Source organism: Budorcas taxicolor, chromosome 14 (assembly GCF_023091745.1).
Source record: "Budorcas taxicolor isolate Tak-1 chromosome 14, Takin1.1, whole genome shotgun sequence".
Taxonomy (NCBI): domain Eukaryota; kingdom Metazoa; phylum Chordata; class Mammalia; order Artiodactyla; family Bovidae; genus Budorcas; species Budorcas taxicolor.
This window is the reverse complement of record NC_068923.1, coordinates 53,357,364-53,374,532: the sequence shown is the minus strand read 5'-3', so window position 1 is coordinate 53,374,532 and position 17,169 is coordinate 53,357,364. Positions and strand designations below refer to the sequence as shown.

Sequence of the window (17,169 nt, the reverse complement as noted above, 5' to 3'; positions counted from 1 at the left end):
ACTGAAAGAGCAGACGAGATTTTTTCCTCTTTTTTGGGGTGTTTTTCCGGTTTTGTGGCCTCGAGTTCCTCCTCTTTGATTTTTTTGACCTTGTTTGGCTTCGTTGGCTTTTTCTCAGAGTCTTTGTTCTGCGGCTCGGTCTGCTGTCCTGACAGAGAGGGTGGTGGTGGTGGTGGAGGCGGAGGAGGGGGTGGCGGAGGTGCTGGAGTCTGCAGCAGAGGTTTGGTGGGGGCGCTGCTGAGAGACAGGGCAGGAGACGAAGTAGCTGAAGTAGGAAACCCAAGCATGCCTGCACCTGGCGGTGTTAACGCTGCAAAAGGATAACAGAGAGACGCCCACTGTCAGTGCCCAGAGCCACACGGATGCTCAATCCCTAGACAGCCCTCGAAAACATTATTAACACGCACCAGGAATCGTCAAGGGCACCGGGCTTTTGTGTTCCTCTCCTTTTCCCTAGTTAGTTTCAAACCCCCCACAGTTAACTCTCAGAAATGGAATCTACACACTTGTGTGTGTTAGTCCCTCAGCCATGCCCAGCTCTTTGCAACCCCATGGACTGTAGCATGGCTGTCCACGGAATTCTCCAGGCAAGAATACTGGAGTGGGTAGCTGTTCCCTTCTCCAGGACAATCTTCCCAGTCCAGGCATGGAACCCAGGGCTCCTGCACGGCCGGCACATTCTTTACCACGGTCTGAGCCACCAGGGAAGCCCTCTACATAGCTGAACAAGATTTTACTCAGAAAACAAAACGCTCGACAGTGGGCTAGGAAAAAAAAAAAAGGACAACCTGGTGAATTGTTGGGTCCTTCTAACTGATACACTTTGCAAGACCCCTCCTTCATTTTAACCAATTTTTACTATACCTCTGGGAAGGTAGACCCACTTGTCCTTCACTGGAGCAGTCTGACAATTACCACATTCACTAAATATAATCAGCTATCAATAAAAAATGAATTTCATTTGTTTTTTTCTGCCTAACTTCTGACAGAAAAATACCTTTGCATCAGATAAAGAAGGCAGTAGTTAATGCCTGCTGAAGATACCAGAAAACAACTAGCAGTGACATCAGAGCTCTTCTTTACTAGGACTGAGCGTGGTTAGGCCTGATTTCATTGTTAAGGGTACAGGGTAAGCTACTCATTACTCCCTATTCTGACATTTTGGCCAACAGTACTTGATAGGAATTGCATGTGTTAAGACACAACTTTATCACTGACCCCTCAACCCACCCCACCCCCACCCCCCAACGGCCGCACATGCTTCTTCCAGGTTTACTTGTAGCAGGCATAAATGATTCTCATATCATTAGAGAAGGAGAACTAAATGCTCAGTAGGCAGACACATGTGGGGTAGAGTGTGACTTGAAATGGATATCTTTGCTGGATTTCAAGCATGCAGTCTAATGTAGTGGCTGGTAAAAGCCTATCACAAAGCCATTTTTAGGCTCTGGATAGTTGGGTGAAAAACTAAAAGACAGTTCAAGGTAGAAATGGAAACTGTAAAGTCTGTGCCTTTCCTGAGTCTGTTTTTTAGAGGCAAATACAGTTGGTTGCAAGAGGAACAGACTGGAAGCCTAATTGGGTTGTGGTTTGCTCTTCAATGAAGGAAGGCTCACTACCAAATGATCCAGACAAGGGCCATAATGGAGGTCTCATGGGCTGATGGAAGAAATAACTAGGAGAAGGTGAATGAAGTTTCAGTGTGTAGCTGTGTGGAAAACTCTTTTTTAAATATTGGCTAGTCTTCTATGCTAAATGCAACATTTGGGTGTTAAAAAATGAAAAATAACTGACACCAAAAGCGACACACATTTCTTTAGTTAGAAAAAGAACTTCAATTTTTTAATTGGCCTTTACCCAGCTGAGAAAGTTTGTCTAAGGCTTAGCATTCAAGATACTCTCAAGTCCTCAACATCACTCTCAACTTGACCCCAATCATTATCATATTACTGTCAATTAGCCTAGCTTATTACTGGTTGCTCTTCTTTTCAACCTCACCACACCCAGTTTTTCTCTGACCTGCTTTGAAATCATTTCTGTAGTTGTATTATTAACAGTATCTAAGGAATTTCCATTATGTTAGGGAATAGTCTTCCAATATCTTCAATGGTAAGTGGCTGCTGCTACTGCTGCTAAGTTGCTTCAGTCGTGTTCGACTCTGTGCGACCCCATAGATGGCAGCCCATCAGGCTCCCCTGTCCCTGGGATTCTCCAGGCAAGAACACTGCTTCCTGAACAATGACTGAGGCCTGTGTGGGCTTCGCAGGTAGCTCAGTGGTAAAGAATCCGCCTGCCAAACAGGAGACACGGGTTTGATCCCTATGTTGGGAAGATCCACTGGAGGAGAAAATGGCAACCCACTTCAGCATTCCTGCCTGAGAGATCTCATGGACAGAGCGGTCCAGCAGGCTATAGTCCACAAGGTTGCAGAACAGTAAGACATGATTTAGTGATTAAACAAAAACATGTTTAGGATCACTACTTACTATTACTTTTTTTTTTTTTTAATAAAATGAATTATTTTCTGCTAAAAAATTAATTCAGAAGAATTAATCCCTGATTCATAGAGTTTCAGGCATGAGTGATTTGAGTGGAAGAAGCTTTATGGAGGACAGAAGAAGATCCTTCCTTGTACTGTTAGAATGATATTAGGTTGGTAGCCAGCCTCTTTTGCCTACTCATAATGCCAGTCTTAGTTTTGGATCAAGAACATCCAGGCTTCATACTCAATAATTATCCCCCTACTGCCTAAGTGCTTTCCTTCCTAAATCTAAGGAAACTGCTGGCTTACCTATCTCTCTGACATGAGAATTTAAGACAAGAGAAATTTTAAGGAACTAAGACTTTAAAAAATCGCAGTGGTAGTTAGAAAGCAAGTAGATCAATATTTGTTGACTCAGGCTTTCCTATCAGATGGGGTCTACAAATTCTTGTCTAGAGGTCATATAACAAAGTAATGAAAATTTTTAGAAGACTGCAGTAGGAATCTTAACTACTATAGTCAAAGACTATCAGGGATTTTTAGAAATTCAACATCTTAAGGAGTAAGCTGAGTTAAACAACTAGCTAAGTAAAATTTTTAGTAAACGAGACACAGATAAGGAAAATTACTAATGTACATTAGGTCTACTACTAAAAGACATACACTTGTAGATGCCCATAATCAAAAATTCAGTAGTCAACCGATGTATGAAAACCAGATTCAGAAGAGAAAAACTGAACACCAATCACGATGCACCAATGGTGGTAATTACAAAAGATGGGGCTTTCCTGGTGGCTCAGTGGGAAAGAATCCTCCTGCTAATGCACGAGATGCAGGTTCCATCCCTGAGTTGGGAAGAATTCCCTGGTGAAGGACAAGGCAACCCACTCCAGTATTGTTGCCTGGAAAATCCCATGGACAGAAAAGCCTGGTGGACTACAGTCCGTGGGGTCGCACACAACTTAGCGACCGACAACAACAGCTACACAACATACATTCTTTCCTGTTCCCTAACTCCTGGTCCGATTATCTGAGAGATGAAAGTTTTCCTACAGATGATCTCATATTACTGTGATTTGGTTTAGTTTTGTTTTCCCAAAACTGCTAGAGTGTGTTGGTTGCTCAGTCATATCCGACTCTTTGTGACCCCAAGGACTGTAACTGACCAGGCTCCTCTGTCCATGTGATCTTCCAGGCAAGAATAATGGAGTGGGCACCTATTTCCTTCTCTGGGCATCTTCTGGACCCAAGGATCAAACCCAGGTCTCCTGCACTGCAGGTGGATTCTTTACCATCTGAGCCTCCAGTAAAGTCTGAAACTGCTGTCTATGCCCCCAAAGTAATGCTTTTTGGAAGAAAATGCCTGTCTCCCCATGAACATAGCACAAATTTAGTGCTTTTCCTCCAATTTGCTTTGATCTAGGTCTCGCAGAGGAAAACTTTATTCTTGAGGTGAAAAATAACACTAATGATGTACATGGGCCAAAGACAATTGTGCTAAAATTATTAAAGACTTACTCTTATCTAGATTTACCCCAAAAATGCTACTATATTACACTGAGGTATGAGAAAAATGCAAAAGGCATGTTCTAAAGTTCCATTTAAGGGAACCGGGTTAGTCAGTATTTCCAGAGACTAATGGAACATATAAAAATCAGACACATAAAAAGAATCAGATACTGCTTAAAACAATAAAGTAAATACATTAAAAATAGAAAATCAAGTTATTTTCCTATTCTTCTTGAGGAAAAATCCAAAAGAAGCTAACCTCCTAAAGGATAAAATGAGAAAGTTTTCTAATTTTTTCCAGGTGTACAGGCATATGATTTTCCATTACCATTTTCCCTTTTTGCATATGATCATGATAGAAAAAGACAAATGTGGAAAAATTTTGTAGCAGAAAATAATTCATTTTGTTAAAGAAAAGAAGTAATAGTAAGTAGTGATCCTAAACATGTTTTTGTTTAGTCACTAAGTCGTGTCTAATTGTTCTGCAACTTGGTGGACTGTAGCCTGCTGGATCCCTCTGTCCATGAGATTTCTCAGGCAAGAATACTGGAGTGGGTTGCCATTTCCTCCTCCAGTGGATCTTCCCAACACAGGGATCAAACCCATGTCTCCTGCTTGGCAGGCAGATTCTTCACCACTGAGCCACCTGGGAAGCCCGATATTGAACACAGGCCTCAGTCATTGTTCAGGAAGCAGGCTCACATGATAGATATCACTCTTCAAAGGGTCTTCCTTGTGATCTTGAAAGACCAAACAATTTGGAAATTAAGATGAAAAAGTTTTATGAGAATTAATGCTGCTAAAACAATAAGAATTCCATCCAAAAAAGAACAAAATGGGTATTTAAAACCAGGAAATTTGGAGGTTAAATATTAGTCGCTCAGTCGTGTCCGACTTTTTGCGACCCCATGGACTATAGCTTGCCAGGCTCCTCTGTCCGTGGGATTCTCTAGGCAAAAATACTGGAGTGGGTTGCCATTTCCTCCTCCGGGGGACCTTCCCAATTGCACATAAAGGAGACTTCATTAATGTGCATTAGAGGATACCCCAGGTTAACTGTCATAGAAAACTGTCTCTTGAGCCTTTAAATTCTAAACCAACTCTACACCTCTGGTTGGCTGATTGTTTCTTTATTTAGATTTTAAGGTGAATGACCTGGGGCTATTTGTTTCCATCTACCTGATTGCGAATCTGGAGGTTGATAAATGCTGTGGTGTTGGAGAAGACTCTTGAGAGTCCCTTGGACTGCAAGGAGATCCAACCAGTCCATTCTGAAGGAAATCAGCCCTGGGATTTCTTTGGAAGGAATGATGCTAAAACTGAAACTCCAGTACTTTGGCCACCTCATGCGAAGAGTTGACTCATTGGAAAAGACTTTGATGCTGGGAGGGATTGGGGGCAGGAAGAGAAGGGGACGATGGAGGATGAGATGGCTGGATGGTATCACTGACTCGATGGACCTGAGTCTGAGTAAATTCCAGGAGTTGGTGATGGACAGGGAGGCCTGGCGTGCTGCAATTCATGCGGTCGCAAACAGTTGGACACGACTGAGCGACTGAACTGAATTGAAATGCTAAAACTGAATATGTATATTTCAATTAAGTCAGTTTGAGGGTGCAGCCTTTGGAATCAGAATTATTACTTATTTTATGGCTGATCTCATTCAATGGATCACTTTTTAGTGATTTTCTTAGGAACAAAATCTTAAAATGGGCCCAAGGTGAACACATCATATTATCAAAATTTATTCATATAGATGATAAACTGTTAGAAGAGCCCAGAGCATGTGAGAGATATAGGAATATTCTACTTATGAAGTAATTTTCTTCTTTTATTTCACCTAGCTGGTATACCTATTTCTTCCACAGAGCATAGGAGATACTTGTTTGATGAAACGTAATCCAGTAGTAAGATGCTGATAGCAAGATGGAGAGCCACTGCTCTACTCCATGAGATAATTAAAATATTCAGTATTACCCATCACAGATCAATTAACCTAAAAAAGATGTGAGCTGGAAGTGTGGGAATTCAGGCTCTCAGATGGAATCTTGCTGGTAACTGTGCTGTGCTAATGTTTAAACTCCATCAAAACAAACAACTAATTCAACAGAGATTGCAAATTCCAGTAGGTATGTTCATGCACCTTTTCTTGATTTAACACTCTCGTCTGTTTTGGTCCATGATTTAATTATACAGCAGATACATGGTGCCTCTGGTACCTGATGCATTTAAAAATTTCAGCTGCATGTAACAAATTCTGATAAATTCTCTTTTCATTTTTATTGAATTTTCTAATTTTTCCTTGTTATGGCTACTTAGATACACCCATCATTTAAAAGTTGACATTTAATTTCCAAGTTCATGGTATTTTTAATGTACCTTTGATATTAATTTCCCACTTTGATATTAATTTCTCATTTAAATGCTTTCTTCTCTGCAATCACCCTCTGTGTTTTTTGAGTCTTCTAACTGTATTGAGACTTTCAATGGCTAAGTCAAAGATTTCCCTTGGTAAATTATACTTGAAAATATGTGGGTTATTTTCAAATCTTTTTATATTGACTTCTAACATAATTCCACAGTGATAAGAGAACAGACTCTGTATGATTTTAATGCCTTTAGACCATGAAATTTTTGTACTTGTTTTATATCCCTGGATATGTTCCAGTGTCTCCTAGTTTATAGTCTGCTACTGCTGCTGCTAAGTCACTTCAGTCGTGTCCGACTCTGTGCGACCCCATAGATGGCAGCTCACCAGGCTCCCCTGTCCCTGGGCTTCTCCGGGCAAGAACACTGGAGTGGGTTGCCATTCCCTTCTCCAATGCATGAAAGTGAAAAGTGAAAGTGAAGATGCTTAGTCATGTCCGACTCTTAGCGACCCCATGGACTGCAGCCTTCCAGGCTCCTCCATCCATGGGATTGTCCAGGCAAGAGTACTGGAGTGGGTTGCCATTGCCTTCTCCGAGTTTATAGTCTATGGGAACTTGAATAGAATTTGCATCCTACTGTTGTGTGAAAATTGTATAAATCCTAATTATGTTGAACTGGTTCGTGGTGCTTTTCAGGTCTACTATATCCTCCTACTTTTCTATATATTCAGTCTATTAATTTTTGAGAGTTTGATATTGAAACATCAACTAAAAATCTTAGTTTATCTACTTGAAATAATTGTAATGTATAGTGGAACTATATATAACTTTATTCTGTATTTTCCAAGTCTCTTGTAAATGTGTTATATTTTCATAATTAAAAAAAGAGAGAGAGAGAAAACACAGTGCTCATCAAGGAGGGCCTGCCTCTAACATCTTTCCACAACTCTGATAGTTTTGCCAATCCATATTTCAGAAGGATAATGTAAATTATATTTATGGTGGTAGAATGAGGAGAAAGGTTAGGTTTTTAAAGTATTTCAAAAACATATTCTCTCCTCTCCTTCCTGGCTTTCTCTTGTACAGGCCCTCTGGGTACTAGTTTCAGAGTGACAAAGGGGAAAGGCAGTCAGTAAAGGACTCATTGTCTGAGCAAAGGCCTTCTGATCCGGTGGAGAGAAAAACAAGATGTCCTGATCACCACTTAGGAGGGTGACTACACAGGATCATCCATCAAAGCTGACTTGCAGATTAAAGGCACACATACTTGAACTGTTCTTAGCCCAGTGTAAATACCAAATTTTATTCTATTTTACATAATTTTCAAATTTATACGTGTTCATGGAGTTTTTCCACATTAGACATTATGTGGAAAAGCTCTATTTTACATAACTGATCATAGTAGGTTTTCCACATAAGACATTTTTCTAGATATTAGTTAATAATCACAGTGATATATAAAGTGAGACTAGAAGACTAATACATTCAGATGCAAAACAATTAGCCATTGCATTATTCTTTAACTATATTTGATTTAATTGAAAGGTACAGACAAAATACATAATTGTAGCTCCACTATTTAAGGCCCTAAGAATATTCAGATAATTAAGCCCAAGTACGTTCCCTACACATAGGTGGACAGTGGAAGGTAGCTGGTGCTATAGTTAAAGAAAATGACACTGAATAAATTTTCTGGGTAGAATTCTTTGTATTTGGAGATTCACTCTGCTTCTCTCTAAAGCCAACAAGTCTTTCTGGACAAGGATCCAGCTGAGTTAGCAGTGGCCAAGAGGTCACCTGACACCACTGTTTTTATGTTTCCCAAACTAAAAATGGGAATATTTTCCAAAGTCACATTAAAATGAAAATTGCCATCGGAGAAGGATGAAATTGAAAGGTTTGAAATTTATGTAAAAAGTCTAATTTGGAAAATGAAAAAAAAAAAGAAAAAGAGCCTTCCTATCATGTTTTGGAAACTTCCCAGATGTATTAGTTCATTCTACATGTCTCTTTGGAATGTCATAATTTCCTTTTAAAAATTAAAATATATATACTGTTAATTTGGAAAACAAAACTTAGTTTAAAAAGAAACTAGAATCTTTTTTTTTTTCTTAGTTTGTGTCAGGTACCACTTTTGTTATATGTGTGGCTACATGAATGCCTATAACACTATATTCAGTTTTTTTCAATAACTAGATACTTATACTTATTCACAAAATCTAAACTATACAAACTGCATTTCTCTTGATAAGCAAAGAATTGGATTCATCATCTGGGAGTGCCCCAAACAGTTGTCATTTTGTTCTATCTTGATTATAAATCTAGGCGACAGGTGGTGGTAGAAAGATATAGAGTACTATTAATGTTATTTTTAAGGTTGTAAATGTATTTAAATAATAAGAAATAAAATGAATGCTACTAAAAGCAAAATTGTACAAATTATCATAGAAGTGAATTCTTAGTAATTAAACTTTACATATCTGTTTTATTACCTGCTAGGTATAATGCAGGGGCATTCCTGTGGCTAGAAGGCTCTTTGCTTTTGAACTTCCTGGCATTTAAGGGGGAAAAAAACCCAAAACAGTACAAGAGCAAAAAAAAAAAAAATCAGTATTCCTTGTAAAAACATAAATTAAGATGCCAATGAATGCTTTCTTTACTTTCTTAATATGTATAACAAATTTCATGTCACGTGTCTGCACTGAAATGCCATTTGAAATTAATTTTGAAATGAGTATAAAAAAGGAATGTTTCTGAGATATAATGATATGAATAATATATTTATGAGACGCTAATCTACCCTTTTCTGCACATGTTTGGGGTGGTTTACTGACTGTTTATTAACTATAGCCACTGAAATATATATTCCAAATAACTTAATGGTTTCACTTACTGAAATTAAGAGATCCGATATACCCCTATTCTTGGTTACATGTCATTGGCTGCCTAATATCACTTAATTCATTAGACTGACTCTCCTTGACATGACTTACTGTTTGAATTTTGTGGAAATCCAGGCAAGGAGGATGGACCGTTCATTCCAGGGAGAAGGACTGGGGGGAGGCCCGGGAGTCCTGGGTAGGCTGCGGGCAGACTGATGCCATGGAGGGAGCTGCTGTCCATCATGCTCGGCTGCTGTACTGCTAATCCCAGCACGTCTGAAGCTTTCTTTATACGGTCAAGTTCTTGCTGAGCCATCAGCTGTCTAACGGTAGTGGGAGCCAAGTAATCTTTCTCCCGATCAAGCTGACTCCCAACGGTCTCCCTCACTTTGGAAATGTGCTGTTTGGAGAAAATATGATCTCTGATGGACAAGCGGGCAGAGTACTTCACCCCACAGAGGGTACACTCTGGTTTGGCGCCTTCCGTTCCACTTTGATTGATCATGAAAGGCTTCCCTATGTTAATTTTAAATTTCTTTTCCTTTGCCCTTGCATTCTGGAACCACACCTGGACCACACGTTTGGGCAGACCGATCTCATTCCCTAGCATCTCACATTCTTGCATGGTTGGAGTTCGGTAGTCACTGAAGCAAGCCTTGAGAACCTTGAGTTGGAGATTGCTCATCTGGGTTCTGAAACGCTTGTGACCTGGTCGGTCATTACTTTTGGATTTGAAAGGATTGCTGGAGCCGAATGGATTTGGTGAACTGGGGTCAGCTATGCTAGACGTTTCACTGCGGTCGGCATTGTCATCGGGGTCATCCGTGATATAAAAGCTTTGGTCGTGGTCACCGTCTTTATCACTGAAAGGTATCGAGGGACTCGTGAGCGAGAAGAGAAACTTCTCATCACAGACCTCTGTGGTGGGGGTGGTCGCTGTTTTTGGCAAAGCGTCGAGAGTTTTCCCCTCTTTAGGAGACAAAGCTGGCTTCACCTCTCCGGAACTTCCGGTGGTGCTTTCCATTTCTGCGTTTCCCTCGTCTCCGGTGGTGGCGTCACTGATCGCTGTATTAATGGACGAAGTCTCATCAAAATCAGTTTTATTTTGATCATACCCAGCCTCAGCAGGAGGGGCGTTTAAATTCTCTACATCCTCAGAACATTCCGCTTTGAAAGAAGAAGGGCTTAAGAGATTCTTCGGTGACAGTTCTGCCGTCTTGCTAACAGGTGTCGACACTGTAGAAGCCAACTCATTCTCACTCGAGAGATCGATTTTCGTTAATGGCAAAGATGGATAATCAAAATAAATGTATTTCTGCGGGCTATCTCCACCATCTTCGGCGGATATTAAAGGGCTTGGTGGCAAGCTGTAACCTGCCTGCTTGCCTTCGTTCCAGTGCCGGGAGCGAATGTGGCTTTCTAAGGCTGACTTGGCCTTGAACAGGGCTCGGCAGAAAGGACAGCGTTTATGCGATTGTGCTGGACCCACTGCCCGGAACTGGCCTTTTCTTTCTCGCGCTCTTGTATTCTGGAACCAGACCTGCACGACCCTTTTCTTCAGCCCCACTTCCCGCGCGATGTGATCGAGCATTTTCCGGGTGGGGTTGGAATCCAGTAGGTATTTTTCATAGAGAATTTCCAGTTGTTCCGGAGTGATGGTGGTCCTCAAGCGCTTATCACGGTGTTGGTCCTCCCCACTGTTTCCACCTTCCTTCTCACTGCAGTTGTTCTCTTCCTTCTCATCCAGTTTCCTCTTAAGGGAAGCGGCCACGGTGGCCGGGGCTGCGGGGTGGGAGGAAGCTGTCTGCGGGGGCATCTGTGTGAGAGGACCACCGAGCAGCTGTCCGGTCATCAGGGAATTGTTAGGGTCGAATATCATGTAGGGCATGTCCATGGGCCGTTCCAGGAACGGGGAGTGAAGGAATTGGTTCTGAGCAGCCAGGAAGTGCATGTGCTGATGCTCCTGCCAGAGTTCCAAGGTAGGGAAGGCAACTGTACACTGATCACATTGGTACTGAAGTAACTGTGGAGGTAGACTGTTCTGGAGAGAAGTCATGGAAATCTGCAGCGGACTGGAAGGGACGGGGGTCTGAGAAGCCGAGGGAGGTCGTCCCAGGAGTTGGGGCGGTTTGGGTGGCTGGGGCTGAGCGGCTGAGGCCGGCGGTGGTGGTGGTGGGTCCGAGGAAGAAGATGCTGACGGCAGGGCTGGTTTGGTGCCTTGAGGGTGGGGCAAGGGGTCACCCGGCTTTGGCTTTTCTGTGGGATACTCGGGCTTTGGAGACGTCTTTTCCGGTTCTGGTTTGGGTGATGGGATCAGGGGGGTGCTGGTCCCAGAAGCAGAGCCCCCAGCAGAGGCAGGAGCGGTTTTGGCTGCTTCGGTCTGGCCAGGCACTGAACAATGCTTATACACCACCTGATCTGTGGCGTCCATGGAGTCTTCAGTTTGGCTCTCATCTTGGGCGTCATCGTCTTCATCCTTGTAACACTGCTTTTTCTGATGCGTGATCAAGTCGAAGATCCTGGGGAAAACCACACTGCACTTTTTACACTGGTATTGCATGTTGCTCGTTCGGATGTACCGCTCATTTGTGAGTTCTCTTTTTTCGTTGTCTTTTGTCTCTGTTTGATTCTCATAACTCTTCCGCGCCTTCTGCCGAGCATTCTGGAACCAGACAACGATAACCCGGGTGGGGAGATTGAGAACGGTGGAAAGTTGTTCGATTTCATCATCTTTTGGGTAAGCGTTGGTGTCAAAAAAGTCTTGAAGAACCCGAAGCTGGTAGTCAGTAAACCTGGTCCTGGAAGACCTTTTACTGAAGGATGTGTCTGATTTGTAATGTTCTAGGGAGGAGGGCTGGGGGTCCATTCTGATATCTTCCAAAACCGTTATGGGAGGGTTACTGAAGTTGTAGGGCGAATCCTTATTTCTCTGCCGCTCCTTAAAAAGCGTGTTTCGAAACCAGTGCTTGATAACCTTCTGGGAGAGGCCGGACTTCTCTGCCATTTCCTGGATCTGTTCTTCACTCGGAGAATTGTTGATGTCAAAATAAGCCCTCAGGATTTTCAGCTGGTCGTCCGTAATTCTCGTCCTCGGGCGTTTGAACTGCGAGTGCCTCAGGAAGTTGGGATCCAAGCCAAGCTGCTGCTGGCAGAGCTGGGTGAGGTCCGCCGAGAGTGTGTCCATTGGAGGCAGCTGCAGGGCGAGCTGGGGCGGGAGGGCGGGATGTTGCACCGACTGCATCATGATGGACGGAAAGAGGGGAAGATCCAGGGATACTGGCAGCTGGACCTGCGGGGGTGCAGAAGGGGGTGGGGGCGGGGGAGGCGGAGGAGGGGGCGGGGGCGGGGGCGGAGGTGGCGGGGGAGTGGGCGCTGGGGCCTGGAGTGGGGTGGAGACCGCGCTGGGCAGTTTCACTGGCCCCAGAGAAGGAGGCTGCGGAGGAGCCGGAGGCAAGGGAGGCGGTGGAGGTGGGGGAGGTGGCGTTTCCGGAGAAGATGGAGAAATGGGATAAAGCTTGTCATAGGCCTCCCTGTACTGACGGGCAAATTTTTCTAGCGCTCCGTATGGAAAAAACTGGCCGTGTACATGCTCCTGGTGACTCTTTAGAATGAGAACGTTGGAGAACAACTTCCCACACGTCCCGCATTCCAGCTTCTCCGTGCTTTCGCCTTCCCCACTCTTGCCCTTCTTCTGTACCTTCTGCCTGTTCTCGTTGTACTGAATGACCAGTTCAAAACCGAAGTTTTCCAGTAAGGCTTTGGCTGCATTTCCTCGGGCCCCTGAAGCGATGCGGGGTGGCGGGATGGATGGTTCCGAGGACTTCGGCTTCTTTCCGAGGTCTTTGCTTTCTTTGAGCCCTTCGCCTTCACTTACACATTCTTGCTTTGGCTTGTCTTGCTTCTCGGCCATCTCTTCTGCCTCCTTGTAAGAGGGTACGTCCTTCACGATGGAGCAGTCGGCACTGGCCACGGTGGTTTGCTCTTGTTTCAATAACTTGCCGGCCTGCTGCTGCTGCTGCTGTTGTTGCTGCTGTTGTGGCTGTGGCTGTGGCTTTTGAGATGGCAGGTGGGGCTGTGTGGCCTGATACTGTTGTGCTTGCTGCTGGAGAATCTGGAGTTGAGTTTGGCCAATGTGATGTTGGCTTTGAATCTGCTGCTTCAAATCTTCAAGCAGGGACCCAGCCATTCCCGTCATGCCCGGCATGCCAAAGGCGGCAGAGCCTACTGGCAAGCCCAGGTCTGGCCCCAAGCTGAACTCCGTCCCAGGGATGTAGAAGGGAAAGAGAAACTGAGGCTGCTGAAACTGCAGCAGAGCTTCTGGGGTCATAGGAAAATGGGGCAAAAAGGCGGGGTTGAGAAACTGAGGCTGAAAGAAGGCTGCCTGCTGTTGCAATTCGTGCTGCAACTGCATCTGAATTTGTGCTGGTGACTGCGGTGGGTGATGTGTGGGTTGAGCAGAGATCAATTCCGGATTTTGCTTTTTATTTAATTCTTTGGCATCTAAGTGGGTATCTTTGCTGCCTACTGCTGCTAAATTAATGGAATCTAACATCCCTTGGCTGGGACTGTTAATGCTGGTTGCCACTCCGTGCCCGCCGGGTGCATGACCACCGCCGGGCTCCAGCTTCGCTGCCCTCGCCTTTGTCTGGTGGAGCACAGACCTCATGTGGATTTCCAAGGTCGAGCTTTGGCTATATGCAACGTTGCAGATGCTGCACTTGTAGGGTTTGTTATCTGGGCTGTTGTTGGTTTCTTGAGGGACAGGGCTGGAGGCTTCCTGCAAAACCTTTTTCAACTTGTGCAGGTGAGATACTGAGTTATAATGGACCAGGAGAATGTTCTTCTGGGTGAACGACTCTTTACACACGGTACACTTATATGGGCGAGATGGATCGAGGAATTTTTCCATTGTAAAATTTGGCCCTTTTCTAAAAGGTAAGGTCCGCTTTGGTTCAGAGCCCATGTCATCTGGAATAGAACTACTGTCACTGCCTACAGGACTTGCCTTCCCTTCATGGTCCACCTCATACTCTCTCTCCATCTCCTGCTCTAGGGCATGGTCCTCCTGGGCCATAGGTTCACTCTCTGCCCATAGTTCCCCATTCACGGGCAAGGAGGCATACAGCTGTTGAAGTTCGGCTTCACTCAGTTCGGGGTGGCCTGCTTCCAAGTGTTTTTTTAAAGCCTGGAATGTACGGAAACTACGCTGGCACAGGTTACACATAGTGGCGGCCCGAATTGCATGATACTGGGAATGTATCTGAAGCTTCTGCATAGTCTTAAAGGCCAAGCTACAATGGTTACAGCGATACTTGTAAACGTGGCGGTCTGAGACAGAGAGTGGTTGCCTTTTCTGCTGTTCGCTTAACTGATCTTGCAGTGTGTCGGAGATTTTCATATCCTTACTGCTATTTTTATTCCATTCCGACACTTCTGTGGCTTCTTTAGTTGGTTTCTGCTCCTCGCTCTTTATTTCCACACTAGCCTTTGAATCATCGAGACCCGCCATACTTTTGTCATCCATTGGACTGTCACCTGTGTGAAGAAAGCATAAACAGCACTTACAGGAAGGAAGTCTACAGATTAAATGCCAATGAATATTGTTATGCAGGAGCCTCTGAAAGGCTTCCTTGGTGATTCAGTCAGTAAAGAATCTGCCTGCGAATGCAGGAGATTGAGGGTTCGATCTCTGGGTTGGGAAGACCCCCTGGAGAAGGAAATGGCAACCCATTCCGGTATTCATGCCTAGAGAATCCCATGGACAGGGGATCCTGGTGAGCTACTGTCCATGGGGTCGCAATGAGTCAGACATGACTTAGGGACTAAACCACCACCACCATTGTTTAGGAGGAACCTCCAAAGAAATCACCTCTGACCTCAAGGAATTTCAGCATGGGAAGAAAATAAGTCAGAATTAGCATGCTACCACCAGTATGACAGCAAGGGTTAGAAGCACAGTGTTCAGGAATTAGAGCCCACAAAATATTCCTGGTCAGTGGTATTTAGGTCCCCCCTCAATCTGGTAAAGAATTTGCCTGTCAAGAAGATACCCTGGAGAAGAAAATGAAAACCCACTTGCCTGGGAAACCCCATGGACAGAGGATCCTGGTGAGCCATAGTCCATGGGGTCACAAAAGAATCAGATACGACTTAGCAGCTCAACAGCAACAATAACAACAAAGGGTCATTTACAGATAACCAGATAGTAAATATGCCTTGGAAATGACAGTTTTTGGAAATGTGTGGGTTTTTTTTCTTTGTGCATCTCAAAAACATAAAATCTTTTACCGTAATAATGCTAGATCAGCATCATGAATAGAAGGCCCAGAGTGTGTCTGGCACAGATCCTGGTCACAGGCTGGCATACCTGAATATTTCCCAGCCCCCTCAGCTGTGATGACTGCAGGTGTGTCCCGCTCTGACTTCTCAGAGGCAGCTGCTGGCAGTAGCAAGCTGTTGGGCATCATCACATCAGGGACAGGCACCTGTGAAAACCAAAGGGGTTCATGACAAAGGTACCCCAGACATCATGGACTCCATCACACTTTACCCCAGCAGTTGTGTACCCCAGTTATATTTTCTAACCAAAGCAGGGACATTCTATGACTCTTAGAGGTCAATGCTCTCCTTTCAAATTTCAGATCAATGCTGTGGCAATGCTGTATTCTTCTTTACTTTTCTTTTTTTAAAAAATAAGCTTGAAGGTTTCTGTAGCCCAGAAATGATAGCCAAGCAAAGATGAAGCTCCTAGTGCGTACAGGAATCATTTTATTAACATTATAATTATATTCAAAAGCAGAGACATTAATTTGCCAACAAAGGTCTGTCTAGTCAAGGCTATGGTTTTTCCAGTGGTCATGTATGGATATGAGAGTTGGACTGTGAGGAAAGCTGAGCACCAAAGAATTGATGCTTTCGAACTGTGGTGTTGGAGAAGACTCTTGAGAGTCCCTTGGACTGCAAGGAGATCCAACCAGTCCATTCTAAAGGAGATCGGCCCTGGGTGTTCTTTGGAAGGAATGATGCTAAAGCTGAAACTCCAGTACTTTGGCCACCTCATGCGAAGAGTTGACTTATTGGAAAAGACTCAGATGCTGGGAGGGATTGAGGGCAGGAGGAAAAGGGGACAACAGAGGATGAGATGGCTGGATGGCATCACCAACTCGATGGACGTGAGTTTGAGTGAATTCCGGGAGTTGGTGATGGACAGGGAGGCCTGGGGTCGCAAAGAGTCGGACACGACTGAGCAACTGAACTGACTGACTGACTGATAGGTATGAGAATAAGGCTGCAAATTTTGTGTTGTTGAATCAGCTATGCCTTGTATCACATTTGTGGTTTATTCCCAAGGCACAGGAGAAACAAACAGGACTTAACTTGTGATTTCTACAACACGGTCAGCAACAGCTTGTCGCCACCCAGAAGAAATACATTTCTGTCACACAATAATGACAGATTTTATGTTGATACCTTCACAGAGATTATGGCACACATGTATCACCACTTGGTACCCTTACTGTCATAAGCAGCTTCTCCACGCAATCCGGAGACACACTGTGCAAATGCGTCAGATGAAGCTGGAGGTGCATCTTGTTGCTAAGGACGTCCTGGCAGAGGGGACAGCAGATGACCGGCTGCACTGAGTGCTGTGACAGGACGTGCATCTGGATACGACTTTGGTCCCTACTATTGTAGTTACAATAAGGACACTGATAGAACTGGAAAATATTGAATAAACATGACTCCTATTAGTTAATGGATGTTGATGCCTTTGGAACATTAGAAGTCAGACCAAGAGTTAATCACCTTGCCAATACAGTGTCTACATACATTTCAACAGCATGGAATGGTTTGGGAGCTCTAAAATGATCAAGGGCAACAATTAAAATATATATATATGTTTACACAGCAAAGGGAGAAAAAAACA

General features: G+C 44.0%; 1 protein-coding gene across 1 annotated transcript in view; it reads right to left on the bottom strand.

The window, feature by feature from the left end:
• Positions 1-17,169, bottom strand: part of ZFHX4 (zinc finger homeobox 4) — a 185,555-nt gene that overhangs the window by 1,424 nt on the left and 166,962 nt on the right. The window contains exons 7-10 of the mRNA XM_052651776.1: positions 16,760-16,960; positions 15,610-15,727; positions 9,354-14,777; positions 1-310 (exon numbers count right to left, since the gene is read on the bottom strand). The exon at positions 1-310 is cut by the window's left edge and continues 1,424 nt beyond it. Of these exons, the coding sequence (XP_052507736.1) occupies positions 1-310; positions 9,354-14,777; positions 15,610-15,727; positions 16,760-16,960 (6,053 nt within the window). The remainder of the gene's footprint in view (positions 311-9,353; positions 14,778-15,609; positions 15,728-16,759; positions 16,961-17,169) is intronic.